General features: G+C 43.0%; 1 protein-coding gene across 1 annotated transcript in view; it reads right to left on the bottom strand.

Moving 5' to 3' along the window:
• HEPHL1 (hephaestin like 1) overlaps positions 1-16853 on the bottom strand; it is a 60237-nt gene extending 43384 nt beyond the window's left edge. Inside the window, exons 1-2 of the mRNA XM_006092770.3 lie at positions 16684-16853; positions 4854-5098 (exon numbers count right to left, since the gene is read on the bottom strand). Coding sequence (XP_006092832.1) covers positions 4854-5098; positions 16684-16853 — 415 coding nt within the window. The remainder of the gene's footprint in view (positions 1-4853; positions 5099-16683) is intronic.
• Positions 16854-18735: the final 1882 nt, after the last annotated feature.

Genomic DNA, 18735 nt, shown 5'->3' with positions numbered 1-18735 from the left:
ACACATATTTAAATTTTTTCTAGAAGAAATTTACAAAAAAATTATTAAAGGTAATTGTCTTTCAGGTGAGAGACAAGTAAGAGGGGCTTTTACTTTTTATACCTCTCTGTACTCTTTTCTATATTTTAAAAAACCAATAAGTGTTTTTTTTAAAATAGTCCTAATAATTATATTTCACATGGAGATCAAGAAAGAACTGGTTAATTCTAGTATTAAATGAGATGATTGTAAGAGCCTTAGTATAGGCATTGGCTTACAATAACTGCTAAATTAATGTTATTCCCACCCACCTAACTCTAAGTTTCATTACCTTTCCTCAGATGAGTATCTTGGAGGTAACAACTATGTAGATACTGGTTTTTGCAGCCCTGGTATCCAGTATTGTGTCTAGTTCACAGTAAATGCTAAATTGAATTGAGGAGAGATTCTAAGACTGGCAAGCTTGCAACTATAGCCAAGACAAAAACTGATTAAAAGAGAGTGAGGAGGTCTTCAAATTCTCTCCCCTGAAAGGAACTACAAAGTTGGATGAAATTGATAAACATAACCATGTTTGTGCTCTGGAAATTAAATAAAGGCATACAACAATGTTTATGCTTGGAACATTGGTTATTTACATACTCATGGCTGGCTCTAATGCTGTGTGCATTCAAAGAGAAGAGGCAACAGGCCCAGCAAAAAGTAAAAGCCAAGGCAGATAAAAACCCACCTAAACTTTGAATGTGTTTCCTATCTACCTACAGATCAAATGGCAGAGAGCAGAAGATTTACTGATGCTTAAACACAACCTCTGTCCAATACTTTGCTGTCCTCTAAGTTAGGCAGATATAGAGGAGATTCTCAGTAGCCAGGCTTAAAAATAAAAACAAGAAAAAGAAAAGAAAAGAGCAGAAACCTTAGTAATCACACACTATAGAAAAGACAGATTTAACAGTTTTATCCCAGGCAGGTTATTAAACAAAAAAACAAACAATAAAAACAACCTTGTCTGAGGAAGGGATCAAAATCCAGAGTTGCTACAATACATTCTCAAAATTGTCCAGTTTTCAACAATAGCAACAAAATGAGACAAGCAAAGAAACAAGAAAATGTGACCATATTCAGGAGAAAACAAGCAGCCAATAGAAACTCTCTCTAAGTTTCTCTGGATATAGAATCTAGCAGATAAAGACTTTCAGCAGCTATTATAAATATTTTCAAACAACTAAAAATATACTATATTCAAATAATTAAAGGAATCAGAGAAAATGATTCAACAAATATACAATCTAATAAGGAGCTAGATTATAAAAAATAATCAAGTTAGAATTTGGCATTCAAAAAATACATAAAGGAAATAAAATATTTACTAGATGGGGCTTGACAACAATTCAAGATGGCAAAAGAAAGAATAAGTGAACTTGAAGATAGATTAACAGAATTATCCTATCTGAAAAGAGGGGGAGAAAAGATTGAAGAAAATAAACAGACCATCAAGAGCATTAACATATGTGTAATAGTAGTCTGCCAAAGGAAATGAGAAAGAAAAGGGGGCAGAAAAAAATGTTGGAAGAAATAATGGCTGAAAATGTTACAAATTTGGTGAAAAACATTAATCTGCACATCAAAAAAAGCCTAATGAATCAAAAATAGAATAAATACAAGGAATCCATACATAGAAACATTTTTGTCAAACTTTTTTGAAAGGCAAAGAGATAATATGAAAACAGAAAGAAAAATGAGTCATCACACACAGGGGAGCATTAACATGATTAACAGTTGACTTCCCTTCTGAATATTGAAGTTGAGAAGACAAAAACTGGGATTATATACTCAAAGTGCTGGGGGGGGGGGGGCGGTGCCATTGAAAAATATTTATCCAGCAAAACTTGCCCCCTAAAACAAGGCAAAATAGAGATGCTCTAGATAAATAAAGGTTGAGTGAGTTTGTTGCTAGCTGGCCTGTCTTACAAGGAATACTAAAGGAAGTCCTTTAGACTAAAAGGAAATACCACTAGGGAGTAACTTGAATCTACAGGAAGAAATGAAAAGCACCAAAAGTGGAAAATATGTGAATCAATATGAAAAGTTCTATAAATATATTTTCCTTTCTTCTGTTAACTCTTTCCCACTCATAAGATAATATAAAGTACTGATTGTAGCATCACATTGTTGTATTTATAGAGAGACTAGAGGCCCAATGCACGAAATTCGTGCAAGAGTAGGCCTTCCTTCCCCCTGGCTGCCGGCACCAGCTTCCCTCTGGCACCCGGGACCAGGGCTTCCCTCCAGCACCCGGGACCCGGGCTTCCCTTGCAGCCCTGGATTTGTCCGGAGGTCATCCAGAAGGATGTCCTGAAGAATATCTGGTCTAATTAGCATATTATGCTTTTATTATTATAAATATAATGACAACACGACAATAGTAGCACAAAAGAGGGGAAGAGAATAAAGCACTGTTGGAGCAAAGCTTCTGTATCTTGACAGAACTAGGTCAGTAAAAATACGGAGTATATTGTGATCAGTTAAGGTTGCATATTATAATCTCTAGGCCAACCAATAAGAAAATAACTCAATATGTAGTTAAAAAATCAATAGAGGAATATAAAGAATACACTTAAAATATTTAGCACCAGAAAGGGCAATAAAGGAGGACCAGAGGAACCAAGAGGCAGAGGCATATAAAAAATAATTAGCAAAATGACAAATGTAAATGAAACCAATCAATAATTACATTAAATATGAATATTCTAAGCATCCATATTAGTATGAAGAGATTTTCAAGCTGGACCAAAAAAATGATATCCAGCTATATGCAGTCTATTCCCTAGATTCAATGACAGAAATAGGTTGAAAGTAAAAGAATGCAGATGGTAACAATAGGAGAGCTGAAGTGCTGTCAATATAGACAAGCTATGTTTTAAGACAAGAAATATTGCTAGAACAAAGATAGGTATTTCATAATGATAAGAGTTAATGTATCAGGAAGATATAACAATTATAAATGTATCCACATCTAACAAAAGAGTCTCAGAACACATAAATCAAAACTGATATAATTGAAGGAGAAATACACAGCTCAACAAAAATTGTTAGAGATTTCAATACCCTCCTGTTAATAACTGACAAAACCAGGTAGAAGATCAGCAAGAATGTAGAAGACTTCAACAATACCATCAACCAACTAGACCTGACACATATATAACATTCTATCCAATGACTGCAGAATGCACCTTGTTTACAAGAGCATATGGAACATTCTTCAGGATGGTCAATAGGCTACATACACATAAAATACTAGTAAATCTTGATAATTTTAAAAGAACTCATAGGATGCAAAGTATGCTCTCCAATCACAATAAACTTAAATTTGATATCATTAACAGAAATAAATCTTTCAAATTCCACAAGTATTTGGAAATAAAACAATGCACTTCTAAGTAACCTATAGTTCTCAGAAGAAATCACAAGATAAATTATAAAATTTTTTGAACTAAATAAAAAACAGAGATAAGACATACCAAAATGTGTGGCATAGAGCTGAAGTAGTACTTAAAAGGAAATTTAGAGCTTTAAACACTTATGTCAAAAGAGAATAACAGTCTCAAATCAATAACATGAGCTTCCACCTTAAGAAACTAGAGAACAAAAGTGAAACTATCCCTAAAACAACAGAAAAAAAAATGATAAAGATTGAAGCAGAAAGCAATGAAGGAGAAAGTGAAAACAGATGTTGGTTCTTTGAAAAGCTCAACAAAATTGAGGAAACTTTACTGAGACTAACCAAGAAAGAAAAAGGGCACAAACGACCAAAACCAAGTGAAAGATGGGACACTACTCTGATCAGACAGAAATTAAAAGGATCATAAGGGAATATTATAAATAATTTATGTCAAAATATTACACAGCTTCTGAAATTAATGGATTCTTAGACAGACACAAAATATCAAAAATATCTCAAGAATAATAAAAATTTGGAAAAGACCTATGGCATGTAAATAAATGCAATTAGCAATTAAAATCTTCCCCCAAAGAACCCAGGCTCTGATAGTTTCACTTATAAATTCTAGTACTTAAAGAAAATATGATGTCAATACTTGACAAAATCTTTCAGAAAAATAAAGGATGGAATAATCTCAAATTCATTTTGTGAGACAAACATTACCTTCATACCAAACCAGATAAAGATATCACAAGCAAAGAAAACACTGACCGATATTCCTCATGAATGTATAAACAAATATTCTTAACAAAATATTAGCACACTGACTTCAGCAACATATAAAGAAAATTATATAACATGACCAAATTTATTCTATGAGTGCAAGGTTGGCTTAACATTAAAAAATAAAGTGATGACCCTGCCAGCATGTCTCAGTGGTTGAGCATCAACTTGTGAACCAGGAGGTCACAGTTCGATTCTTGGTCTGGGCACATGACCAGGTTGCAGGCTCCGTCTGGGGCATGCAGGAGGCACACTGCCAACAGCCAAGGCTGTTACTGCTGACAGGCCCCTGGAAGCTGTTGGTGCATGCCCTCCTTATCCATTGTGCTACCCAGTCACGAGTGATTGACAAGGACGAAAGTTAGTGTGCTGCTGGGGGTGTGGGGGCGCTTGTGCCAAGGGAGCCCAGCACCCAGCTTGGAATCAACACAAACAAGAGTGAGAAAGAAGGGAGGGTGGAAATAAGGGAGAGGAAAAAGAAGAAGAGAAAGAGAAGGGGAAAGAGATGGAGATGGGAGAGAAGGAGACAGGGAGAAGACAAATGAACCAGTGCAATCATTGGACTCTTAGAATCCCTTTCCCTGTAATGGGCAGTTGCCTTATTTATGAAGTAGAGACAGGATGCCAATACTACAGGTTTGACATTTACCTTCCGAGTCTTTGTTGTAGAAAACACCATGTGGATGCAAAGAGTAAGGTCGGGAAGCAAAGTTCTTTAAATGGATGACAATCACGTCTCCCACTTCAGCCCTCAGGATGGGGCCCAGGAATCCAAGCCAGGGCGGTTTGGGGATCTCCGTGGAGTACGTCTCATCTGTGTAGTGTCTGTAAACAGCCTTTTTGTAAAGACCACCTATCCTGTTGGGCCCACTTTCGAGAAATAAGGTTGCAAGTCTAAAAAATAAGAAGAAAAATATTTAAATGTGGAAACTGAAAGAAAAATCTTAATAACATGCCTTCACAGGTCATGAAGTACATACACTTATAAATTCTCCTTTGGTGTTCACCATAACCCTATCACCACTGGAGAGCTGGCAAGATTATCCCTGATTTATTGAGGATGAAACGGAGGCTGAGAGTTAAGTGACAAGCCAAAAGGCACAAATTAAAACAAAACACAAACACTCTAAAGTCACGCTGCCCCTTTGCTCCCTTTCATTCAACACCCCCCCCTTTGCTTTGTTGTTTGACAAACACTTAATATGCACTTGCTGCATTCCCAGCACTTTGCTGGGTGCTGTGGGGGGATACAAAAGAGCTTATGGCCTAATAATGGAAAAATTAAGGAACTGCACAGAGCAGTATTGATCAAGTGCCAACCGAGTGGTTGAAGCATCAGATACAGCTCACATTTTCTAGGAATAATTAGTTCAGAGAAGGAAAAGGTTGAAGAGGTCCGTAAACACCTCATGAAAAATGCAGGAGTTGAGGAGGAGGAGGATTAGATGACAAAAGGGAAAAGTGAGGACACTGGTCAGGGACAGAGCAAAAACCATGAGAAAGAAGCAGTCCCCATCGTTTTGGGGAAGAGGAGATTCTAGGCTGGAGGTTGTGAGTCCGGAAGGGGAGGAATCATGAGAAATATGGGTGCATGTAACATCTGGAAGAAGACTGACCAGGTTGAAAAATTTAGGATTTGTCTTGGAAGCACTGAGGACTCACAGAGGTTTTTCCTAAAGTGGTGACGTGATCGTCAGTCTTTCAGGACCATCCTTACGACAGTGGTGTGCAAGTTTTAGAAGAGTCGGGCAAAGGGCGGGAGCATGAATGAGGGGGCAGGGAAGCTGTCAGGAGACCAGTGGAGATGGGGTGGGGTGTCGTTGCAATAGAAAGAAAGGAGCAGATGTGTAAAAATAGGATTGTAAGATGTGATGTGAGCAAATGCCCTCCTGGGGCCCCAGGGGGGAGGGGACACTCAGTCCCAGGGTCTGGGAGCTGGAGACAATAGCAGCACTGCCGACACCGCCTCAGAGGTGGCCACACCAGCTCCTGGGAAGGTGGCCCTCCCCTCCCCACTCTCAGTCTGTGTGCTTAGCACAGGGCTCCACCCCAGCCACACGGCTTCTGCTTAAAGTAAAGCTCCACCCCTTCGGGTGCAGCCATCCGAGTGTAGCTGTGCCCTCGGAGGGTGAGAGGCAGGCCCCCCTCTCACACACACCCTGTGCACATGCATTCCCTCTCGGTCACTCAACACACTTTATGTCAGACCTGGGCTACGGAACAAAAAGGCAAAGCCTGGAAGGAGCTCTCATTCTAGAAGGGAGAGCCATGAGAACACAGATGGGGCATCTAATCTGGAGTGGAAGACAGATCGGGGAAGGTTTTCTAGAGGAAGTAATGCCTAAATATGGCCTCGAAGATCAAAGAGGAGTTGCCCAAGCAATGATATGGAAAGGGCTGATGTAGTAGACACTGTGGCGCTCTGCCAAGTCAGTGCCCACACTCCACTCTTTGATCTGATAGCACACCTTCCCCATTCTCATGCTAAGTACTTTGGAGAGGGCTCCACCCCCAGCTCCAGTAATGGAGCCAGTGACTCAGCCTAACCGATCAGACACCAAGTCCCCTCAGATATTGGTGGAGGGAGGCCTTGTGATCCAGGCCTGGTCAACTGAATTGATGGAACTGGGCAGGGCTGACACATGGAGATGGCAGGGCAGGCTACTAATCTGGTGCTCTGGGCAGATAATGAATATGTGGCTCCACCTGATATTTGCAAAAAATCCTCTTACCTGGAGGAAAGACTGAGTGCTGTGGAGAGGAGAAGGGGGCCTGGGGGTGGCAGTGCTCACCTGCCCCTTGGTCACCAGAAGAGAAGGAGCCTACCCTACAGTTCACTAATGTGAAAGCCGTCGGAAGGGACTTTAGTGACCATCTGTTATTACTTGGACACATATCTTGGGGTCTCCTACTTCCAAATCCCAAACCCAACTCAAGCAGGTGATTCTTTCCAACCACATATAATACTCATCCTAGAGAAGTTCTGGAAGTTGTCATTTTCTCTAACTTCAATGTCATTTCCAGTGAATTTTGTCCCCCCAGCAATGCCTGCAGTGCCCTAGGGATGTTCGAGTGCCCTTCAGAGCTGAGGCCCAGATGTTCTACCTCTTAATCTGGCTCAGCTGAGGACCCCTGGAAGTTCTCCCATCTCGGAGACCAAGGCCTTTCTCGTGCTTAAAGGGGCCTTTTTGCTGACAGGTTTGACCTTGTTCTATGATCATATTAGGTGGTCTGGGGCAGGCTGCATGCCTCAGCTGGTTAGAGTGAGGAAGTGATATGGTTGTGAAAAATCAATTTTTAACTTTAAAACCATGCCATAGTCTATTTAAATGCTTTTCTTTTTAACTTTGTTGTGCAATAAGCGTCAGTTTATAAACGCGAAGTAAACCCTCCTTGTTAGCAAGTCCCTGGGAGAAAGAAAACAGTCTTTGAAAGGCAAGCCCAGCAAACCAAAGCTCTTAAGGTTACTTGGTGGATTTCCGGAAAGATGTTCACTGGATATTTTCTTGTGGCCACAAACTCTACTCTGGACCCAGGCATCATCGGATATACAGCTGATCTTTGAGCAACATAGGTTTGAACTGTGTGGATCCATTTTCACGCAGGTTGTTTTCAAGAAATAAAGTTGATCCTTTGTATCCTTGGGTTTCACATCTGAGGATTCATTCAGGTGTGGATAGAAAACAGTATTTTTGCATTCCCAAATGGGGATTCCCAAATGGGGATCAAAAATACTGTTGAACATCTGATCCCCTTGCTTCTCTATTCTGGGCTCCCAACACACACACACACACACACACACACACACACACACACACACACGCACACTCATACCAGTAAACACACATGCATATGCATGCTGAGCAGAAGTTCCTTATCATGAATTGTCTGGCAGAGCCAGCCAGACGAGAGGGAGGGGAACTGTTGGTTGCCTTCTGATAGCACTTATTGCATATGCTGCATATTTTAGCACTGAGTTATTTATTGACTTGTTTTGCATCTTCCTGGACATGTGTCAATCTTATCACCTAAACAGTCATCTGGAGAAGGGATTAGGTTTACTCAAACAGTGGCTCCCAAATGTCCACCTCCTAGGTACTAACTGTATCCGAATTATTTGGGACATTTGCCAAAAATTAGGTCCCCAGGCCCCATTTCAGGGCAATTGAATCGGACTTTCTGTGTCAGGGCCGTGGCCTCTATGCTTCCTGAGCTCACTAACCGATTCTCACGGCAGAGCCTTCCAGTGCTTGCCCATTCGGAGTCTTCTTTCTTCCCAGCAGAAGGGGAGAACAGAGAACTTTTGCAGTTTGGTGGGGCCATGAGATTTTGGCAAGTGAGCTATGAGAGGAAGTGACATGTGCCACTTCTGGGCCAGAGCCTTTAATTACAAGACCCCTCACTTCCTCTGCTGCAGGGGAAGCCTTCAGCAGCGACAATGAGGCCTCCAGATCGAAGCAGCCTGGCTCGCTAGTTCACCCGGGTGTCCTGCAGTCGTATGGTCCTCGGTGAACCCCAGTGTGTGAGAAATACACCTCTGTGGTGTGAGCCCGAGACTTGGAGATTATGTGTAGCTACAGCAGCAGCTGACTTATTCTGACTAATACAATTCTGATGTGAATGCAAGTTGGGAAATCACATTTCTATAGCATTTAGCACAAAACCCATAGAAACCACCTGACCCATAGTAACTATTTGAACCCACAGGAACTATTGGAAGTGGAAAAGGCAGGAAAGGAATGGAAGTCAGAGAATGTCTATGCAGCCAACCACCCCTAGAACATAGCATACCCTTGTAACAGTTGGACAGCGACACCAGCTCATATGAGTTCTAAAAATGCAAGTCTTGCCCCCAAACAAAGCAAGGGGTGATTTCACGGAAGGCATCCTCAGGAAGCAGCCCGGGGTGTAGCTGGAGTGCATGCATTAGATGCTTCAATGGCGGGCTGTCTTTTGTTTATAGTGCAGCTGCAGGACGGTCCCACTGTGATGGACCGAGCGATCACTACCCCTCAGGCTCACCCCCAACATACATCCTAACATTTTGACTCAAACGGAGCAGGTATCTCTGTCCTGCTGTGAAGGAATCCAGTTGGGCTGGGAAGTCTCCCATCAGCAACCGCTTTAAGGACAGAACGAGATGCAAAATGCTCACATTGCTAAGGCCAGGGGCAATCCTGCCAAAGCCGGAGAGATTAACCACTGCGGGAATGAGCCTGCCTCTGGGAATCATTGAACCAGTGCAGAGGCGGGCTCCAGGTTAGATTCCCAGGATTTCATAGCTCACAGCGGGCATGCACCTTGCCAGAACCACTGTCCCCCACAGCCTGGATCTTTCAGCAGGATTCTTCCGCATCCATTCAATCACTGAGCAATTGCAGAACCTCTCCTGTATATGGGACATTAAATCTAGAAACTAGGGCCAAGATGTGTGAATCTCAGTCCCTGCACTCAAGAGACATACCATCTGGTTGGGAAGACAAAACATATGCATTGGAGAATAAATAGCAACACCCAGCTTTCCATACCAAGTGGCAAAGATATCATATAGAGCTGAATGTCTGAGTGTGTGTGTGAGAGTATGAGGACAGGGTAAAGATGAGCTTTGAAGTAACATCAGCAGAGGTATGGTCAGGGAAACCATAGGAAATTATTATAGTCACAATATGGATAAGCAATTGTTGTCTGAGCTTGAGAAGGGACATTGTTCACCGAGGAGAAACAGGACTAGATGGATACAAATGACACTTGGCAAAGACAAGGGTGGAGATGGTGATTATACACTGCAACTCAGGTGCAGCCACATGCTCCCTAATTGGGTTAATGATTTCAAAGCCATCCCACCTGAGCGATGTGCTCCCATTCACGTTCTCTCACCCTGGTTCCCCAGCACCACCTGAGTCTTGAGTTCCTCCTTCTCCCACTTCATTTCCACAGAAGCCCCTCAGAACACACATAAGGCAAGTTGAAAACAAATTCACACAGTCAAGGGAAAAGGGAATGAGCTTGAATCCCAACTTCCCCACTTGATGTTGGGAGATCTTGGGGAGATCTGAACCCCAGTTTCCTTGGCTGTCAACCGGTGGCCATCGTAGAGCCATCAAGGGGAGTAACAGAGACAAGACGTGGAGCCCCACGCACAGTGTCTGAATGTTGAAGCAATGATAATTATGGGAGTAATGATTATTTCTGGCAAAGCTCTAATCAGAAAAGAACAAAATGTGACCATTTGAAGTGTCTTTCCCACAGAGCTCCGGCTCGCAGGAGAAGTCCTAGAGATAGGAGAGAGAGCGTGACGGCTAACATTTCTTGTGTGCTAACCCTGTGTCAGGCTTTACCTCTGATACCTGTCTTATGGGTTGATAATGGCTTCCAAAGTAAGTCAATATCCTAATCTCCTTATTTGGAAAAGGGGCCTTTGTTAAGGATTTTAAGATGAGGAGCTGATCCTGGATTATCCAGGTGGGTCCTAAATGCCATTAAAAGTGTTCTTATACCAGGGGGATTCGACACACACCGGAGACATGAAAATGGAGGCAGAGATTGGAGTGATGCCCCCTCCTCAAGCCAAGGATTGCCAGCAGCCAACAGAAGCTGGAAAAGGCAATGAATGGATCCTCCTTTAGAGCCTTCAGAGGCAGTGTGGCTCTGTCAACGCCTTCACTTTATTTTTTTAATATATTTTATTGATTTTTTACAGAGAGGAAGGGAGAGGGATAGAGAGTTAGAAACATCGATGAGAGAGAAACATCGATCAGCTGCCTCCTGCACACTCCCTACTGGGTATGTGCCCACAACCAAGGTACATACCCTTGACCAGAATTGAACCTGGGATCCTTCAGTCTGCAGGCCGACGCTCTATCCACTGAGCCAAACCAGTTAGGGCAGTGGTCGGCAAAGTCATTAGTCAACAGAGCCAAATATCAACAGTACAAAGATTGAAATTTCTTTTGAGAGCCAAATTTTTTAAACTTAAACTATATAGATAGGTACATTGTTATTAACTTAATTAGGGTACTCCTAAGCTGGCCTTTGCTAAAAACGTCCTCAATCTGATTGAGGTACGTTTGCTGAGGTCGACCCCTTCCAACCCTCCCATCCACACTCGTCTTGTATACTTGTTTCATCTATCTCCTTTCCAAAAACCGACTTCTGCGCATGGGCCACGAAGTTTCAATCGCACTGTACATGTGCGCCCGCACGTGGTATTTTGTGGAAGAGCCACACTCAAGGGGCCAAAGAGCTGCATGTGCCTCGCGAGCTGCGGTTTGCCGACCACTGAGTTAGGGCAATGTCTTCACTTTAGATTTCTGGCCCCTACAACTGGGAGAGAATACATTTTTTAATGTTTTAAGCCACCCAGTTTGTGGTAATTTGTTACAGCAGCCACAGAAAACTCATACACCCCCACCACAACCACCACCAAGAAAGGACTATCATTATCCCCACTTTACTGATGAGAAAATTGAGGCAGAGATTCAATAACTTGTTTAGTACGTGGAACAAGAATTCTAAGTTTCTAAGCTGATGCTAGAGCCCCACATCCACCAGCAAGCCAGGCTGCCTTGGCATCTCTGTCAGACCACTGCTGGGCCACACTTGGCTGGGGAAACCCACCCTGGGCCTCCTGGTCTCCCTGATTGGGCAGAAGATCTGTCATGTCTCTGCATGCATGGCATGAAAAGCTTTATGACAATGCCCGAAACATAGTAAGGACTCGATGACACTTAGCTATTAATGTTGTTGGTGACTTGTCTAGAACCCCACTAACCAGGCCTTGGGGTGGGAAAGAGAAGAGGGGGATCAAGAGGGTTTTGTGAAGGATGGGAAACAGGGAGAAGTGAGGAAGAGGAAGGTGGCAGGGGCTGCCAGCTGCCTTGCAAAATTCATGCCCCACTCAGTAAAATAATTAAATCCTACTGTTTTCAGGCCAAAAAACACATAAATGAAAGATTATATATTCAAGCTCCTTTTGAGGCTAGGAGTATCCAATGAGATATAAGTAGAATTCATTGGGTGGCATATCCATGAGAGCGCTTTATAGGGCTGATGCAGCAGAAATTTGCTCCTTCTACCTTTTTCCTTCCTCTCTTCCTTCCTGGAACATAGACATGAAGGCTGGAGTTCCAGCAGCCGCCTTGTGACCATGAACTTCCTTGAGGAGTAAAATCACATGCTAAGGATGTTGAGTCAGAAATTGCTAAGGCCCCTGAAATCCTACCATACCAGCTGTCCCAACAACCTTGCACTGCCCACATCTGGATATCTTTGAGAAGAGTGTACAAAACCCTAATTTGTTTAAGCCACTCTATTCTTGTCACTACTGGCAGCCAAAAGCAATCACTAACCGATAGAGGGAAATAACAGCAACCCCAAGAGAGTCACATGACATCAGGCCCCACAAGATGTTTTTCTGCTGATAAGATAAAAGTTGAGATTTGAAAGTCACTCTCTGTCCAAGACTAAGCCCCAAAAAGATGAAATCCTTCCCTTTATTTTAAAGCTTCTTTTCTCCCACCTGCTTCCTCCAGTTGACTCTTTCAGTAGACATGCAGGTCTCTCCTTCACACCCATCCTGGAGCCTGCTCAAAACCCTTTGCCATCAACTGGGCTTACACAGTGTTGTGATTAGGTGAACTCCCTAAACTTGGGGTTTGAGCAGTTGCCAGCCACACTCATTCAAGTGTGGTTCTGCCTGTGAGTTAGTGCCCACAAAAACCTCTGAGTTTCACTGGGAAGCAGAAGCCTGCACGTGTGGGTTGCCTAATGAGGGCTTTGGTGAGAATTGTGGCTTTAAATAAAGTGAGCCCACTCTGGCTCCATGAAAGACCAGGCTTTGCCACAGAAGCACAGTCACGCCTTAAAGTGCTTTACGAGCTCGAGCAGGACCGGCACGATGGATCAAATGCTGACACTGTCCCCAGGCAGATCAAAGGAGCCCTGTGTCCCCATTAAGCACAAGAGGGAAGAGGGGGAATATATTCATCGAGGAAAAATATTTCTAGGTAGAATATAACTCAGGGGTCCTCAAACTACGGCCCACAGGCCACATGCAAATACAAATATTGTATTTGTTCCCGTTTTGTTTTTTTACTTCAAAATAAGATATGTGCGGTGTGCATAGGAATTTGTTCATGGTTTTTTTTAAACTATAGTCCGGCCCTCCAATGGTCTGAGGGACAGTGAACTGGCCCCCTGTTTAAAAAGTTTGAGGACCCCTGATATAACTCCTATACCCTATACTTCCTAGAAAAAAATGTTAGTGGATATAATCTCAATTATGTTTTTGAACCCTGTGATCCAGCAAAGGCACCACGTTGGAAAGTTAAATTGCATCATCTGACTGCTCTAGTGTCTCAGTAGAATGGTTTCAGTGCATTTTCTATCTCATTCTTGTGAATCAGGATTCATTAGACTCTTATTGCTGCCTAATTTTGGCTTCCAAGCCTTTTTACATCACTGAAACTTTAGCACTCGCTTTCCTCTTCTCCTAACTTTTGCCAATTGACTTTAGAGATTATATTTCAACTCCCTCATTTTACAAATTAAAGAAATGGATGTTCAGAGAGACTATGTAGCTTGCTCAAGGTTACACAGCAAGTTGGGGCAGAGCAAGGACTAGAAGTCAGGTCTCCTGATTCCTATTTCAGGTTCTTTCCACCCATAGTGGAATGCTGGGAACCTCTAAATACCACGCATTTGTCTGGTTCTGAATATCCAGAGAGAAGACAGTCCTCAGGAATGCCACCTACTCATCCTGCGAGACTCTGAGCAATAGCATGGCCGCATCATCCAAGATGATTCCTTGCTCCTGGGGAAATGGCACCACGCAGAGCACACATACATGATCCACGATCGTGGCATCTTCACATGTGACAGCTGTGACAACTGTGAACTGTAGTATCTGAGACATGTGTTCTGTGGTCTTCAAACAAGGATCAGCAGCCTTCCTGGGGACTTGCCCTGAGCCACCTGCCTCACCGGTACCACCTCCTGAGATAACTGTTGATAAAAACCAATATACATGGCTCACTCAACCAGGCTCCCCATTCAAGAGTCAGGAGCCACCCTACATTAATCTGTCTCTTTACACACCAGGAGGAAGCATGTGGGGACCATGGATCCAATATGACATATATATGCTAGCTGTCCCTAAAGGCAGGAGTCCTCTCATGTGAAACCACATTTGTTAAACCATCTCACTCTACTCGGATACCAAACTGTGTTTTAGTCGTGGCTCTTTTTTCCATTTCTTTTTCACCAAAACTATTTTCATACATTTTTTAAATCCTCGCCGAGAGATAGAGAGAGAGAGAGAGAGAGAGAGAGAGAGAGAGAGAGAGAAGAGAGAAGAGAGAAGAGAGAAACATCGATCACTTGCCTTCCGTATATGCCCTGACTGCATATAGAACACCCAACCTTTTGGTGTACAGGATGACACTCCAACCAACTGAGCCACCCAGCCAGGGCTACACATTTTTTTGTGCTTTCTTCAAAGCACCATCTTATGGCTGAAAAGAGAGCCCCTAACTCCTTCCTGCACCCAGCTTTGTGGAAACAGCTTTCCAATATTTGAGGTTTTAAGTATTTTGGGCTTCTCAATGAATAGATAACCAGTTTGGTCACTGACACGAGTGATCACTTTCAGTGTCTCTCTGAGAAAAGTGACAAGTGGACTGAACCTGCCTTTGGTAAGAATTCGGTCTTTCTAGAACTTTCTAGAACTTCTAATTACTGGAATCCCTGGCTTCCGCAAAGCTGAGTTTAATTCAGCAGGAAAGGATCACCTTTGCCAAGAAACAAGTTTCATGGTTTAAAGCAGGGTGGGGAGGGCTCTGGAACTAAAGCAATGTTGTTTGGTGCTACCTTCACTCTATAAACTCTGCCAAGTACTTCGTGGAACCTCAGTTCCTGGCTTGTAAAATTGGAATAATAATATGTACAAGCAGCAATGAAATGAAAGTCTCCAATGGAATTCCTATGTAAGAACAAAGAACAAAGAATACTGACATGGACATTTTAGGAGAAAGATAGCATTCTTTTTTACTCAACCATATGGAAAGGTTGTCCCGTATCACACTGCGCTCAGGAATAAACTCACTACACTCAACACACACATCTTGCATAGTCTTGCGTCCAATGGTTGCTCACAACGACTATTTTCTATTAAGCGTTTTTTGAGGATGGCAGAATCCTATTTTTTGGGAAGGGCACCATCAGGGAGGGTAGCCTTTCAATCCCATATCCAGGGAAGACTACCACCACCAAAGGCCAGCACAGGTAGGATTCAAAGAAGTCAAGAGCTTTCTTTGGAAATAGCCCCTGGACATTAAATTTCCTGGCACAAAGCTTAAGGAAAAGACTTTCTTGGCAGCCTTCTTTAATTTTAAAACGAACAAACAAAACACCTATGGCTATGGCTGTGTCACCGCTGTGGCATAACCTGGAAGCCGTGTGTCCAAGCCAACTGGATCTTTGTTCTTTGCCCAGGGCAGGGGGACCTGGCTCGAAAGACTTGCTGGTAGACCCTGTGCTCTTACTGAATCTTAGCAACTAATTTCATCTTTAGAAAATGGAACTTGAATATTGACTGCAATGGGCTCTGCCTATCAGAAAAGAAACAAGCATCCAAATATTCAACACTGGTTACCAGAACATCTCAAAAGTTGTTCTAAGAAGCACAAAGTTGAAAATATGCAGAACAACTTTTGGAGCCAAGGGGTGACTTCAGAGGGATCTCCAGGGAACAAATAAAAGATATAAGACATTAGACCCCGCAAGGAAAACAGGAAACGAGGGCTAGATTCTGCAAAAATAAAAAATCATGGATATAGAATATTCTAGAACCATCTCACCCAGCTACACCATTGGCTCTGGAGATAGGCTATTGCCTTCAGATTGAATGAGTCGGGTCTGGAACAAGTCTCTCACCAGTGAAAAAGCCATTTCTAATGGACTCAAGGAAGCTCTTTAACCGCCAGCCAAATCCATTGTAACTGTCCCTCTCTTAAACATTACAAAGCAAAACCAAAAATGATGATGTTTCATTCCAAAAAATAAAAACTAAGAAAACATTGTGTGTTTTAACAGTGAAGAATTCTTGAAAATTCTCAAATTTCCATCCCAAAGATTGCCATTCTTTTTTTTTTTAACAGAGTCTAGAACTTCCTTGAGTTACTAGAGATGTCTCATGAAAACTGTCCATTTATAGAATGAGCCATTATTCAAGTACCTGGTTGTGTCTGTGGCTCTTCACAGACAAGGCTTTGAATAGAAGTTTCAGCAAATAGATGGAGTGAAGAATGTCTCTTCCAAACTGCACACCCACCCCGATTGGGCTTTCCAAGCAAACGCAAAACCCCTCCTGTTGATTGACATCAACTCACCCCCATTACCACCACCCAAGAAGTACAACCTTCCACGTGTCAGTGAAAAGGAAGCCAAACCTGGGAGTCTCTGGGGACCCCATGCTCACTCACTTGTCTTCTGCGAAACTTTTCCCAGTAATAATGTTCTTCCCCTGGGGTACATAGTCCCAGTATTCTTCCACAATCCCAATGTGGTATGTTCTGGTAACTGCGCCAACCAGCCCAGACACACCCAGGAATGTGATGAGAAGGATGCAGGCAGCCTGCTGCTTCCAAGGCATTTGTGAATGTAACTCAGGCAAGCAGCATGTGCAGGAGGCAACCCTGCCTGTCCCTCCCCCTCATTCGGAGTTAGTTATAAATGAGAAAGAGACAAGGCCCAGCTCCTCCTCCTCAGGAGCTTGGGGTTGGGACAGAGGCTGATAACTCATATAAGCTGAGCAAGCTGGATGGGGGAGTTGCTATGATGACAAAACCTTTGCCAGCCATCCAAGAAATGTGTAACTGGCTTATTTATTTGGTACCCAAGCCAAACAGGCCTGTTCCTGTAGGTTTGGGGGCTCTGCTCTGATATTAATCATTCATCATTACCAGGAATGGCAGTACAACTAGTTGGGCTAATAGATTTCCCCGCCTTCTTCCTCTTTTTTTTCCCCCCCTCCACACCCATTATAGGAACATATTAAAATCTGAATACTGGGCTGGCCTGAATGGAGCATCAGGAAATATCTCAAGCACTAAAGAAGGCTTCATCTCCGTCGGCAGCGCAGAGGGCATGATGCAATCACTCTCGGCCATCTGCGACTTGTTTTATAGGGCTACATGAAACAATCAACTCACATCATAAAGTTCATAACAACATTGTAAAACCACACTAATTCTTCATTTGCTCGTGAATCATCTCCATCAAATTCAAATCCCACCGGCAAAAATTAGGAGTTCAATCTCCCAGTTCAGCCACAATTCTAGAGGTTATCACCCCTAGGACTGAGCTGCCTTTCTGGACATGAGTGACAGTGATACATGAGGGATACCCTTCAGGCACATGAAGACCTAATTCAGTAGCAGGTCTTTGGGTCAAAAAGGTGAAGGGAGCGCCCATTCTTCTGTGCGCTCTTATCTGTGTCCTATAATCTCAGTGCTTAAAGAGAACTCATCTGCCCCGGCCAGTTTGGCTCAGTAGATAAAGCATCGTCTTGTGAACTCAAGGATCCCAGGTTTGATTCCGGTCAAGGGAACGTACCTCAGTTGCAGGCTCGATCCCTGGCCCTGGTTGGGGCTTGTGTGGGAGGCAACCAATCAATGTGTCTCTCTCACATCGATGTTTTTCTCTCCCTGTCTTTCCTCTTCTCTTCCACTCTCTCTAAAAATCAATGGAAAATATCCTGAGGTGAGGATTAACAAAAACAAAACAAAACAAAATAAAACAAAACAAAACCAAGAGAATTCATCCGACTCTGCAAGTGAACCAATCTAGTGGTCCCCAGATTTGCTCTCAAGGCCACAGATGTGGAATGAAGGAGATGGTCTCCAGGCTGGACTCTCAGGTCGAACAGACCTGTGTTTGAAATCCAGGCCCATCACCTATTTAGTGGCATTGAAGAGTCACTGGACCTCTCTAAACCTGGGTCTGCAAAACAGGAGTGAAGGGATTGATAAGAAAATTTAAAGAATGACATAACAGCAAATCTAGATGACCTTGGTTTGGTTTTGTTTTTTAAATATCAGGACATTTGTGGAGTAATTGCCACAGCACACCTTCCTTTAACTCACATCTACTCTTCAATATGAGTTTGGGCACTTTGTGTGAGTTCATCATTTAATAGCCATATAGGGAAAGGACTCCCAGGGCAAAGCTGCGCATGGCCTTGAAGGAAGTAGGGCTTTAGGAGTTCCTGGACCAAGGAGGTTTTGTTCACGCTCTAGAGAAGCAGACTATTTGGGGCCATTGGAGGGGAATCTCAAAATGCCCTTTCAGCCCAGCCCAGGTAAAGCCCTAATTATTACAGAACTTTAAAAACACACAAACATGCCATCATTTTGCTCCATTCCTCCATTTTATGTCCCAACTTCCACCCACTCCATCCCTCACCTGCACTAAATTCCTTCTCATCCTCCCAAATCCTTCTAGGCTCTTCCTCTCTGAAACCTTCCTTGGTTCCT

Source organism: Myotis lucifugus, unplaced genomic scaffold (assembly GCF_000147115.1).
Source record: "Myotis lucifugus unplaced genomic scaffold, Myoluc2.0 scaffold_104, whole genome shotgun sequence".
Taxonomy (NCBI): domain Eukaryota; kingdom Metazoa; phylum Chordata; class Mammalia; order Chiroptera; family Vespertilionidae; genus Myotis; species Myotis lucifugus.
This window is presented reverse-complemented; position numbering and strand designations above follow the sequence as displayed.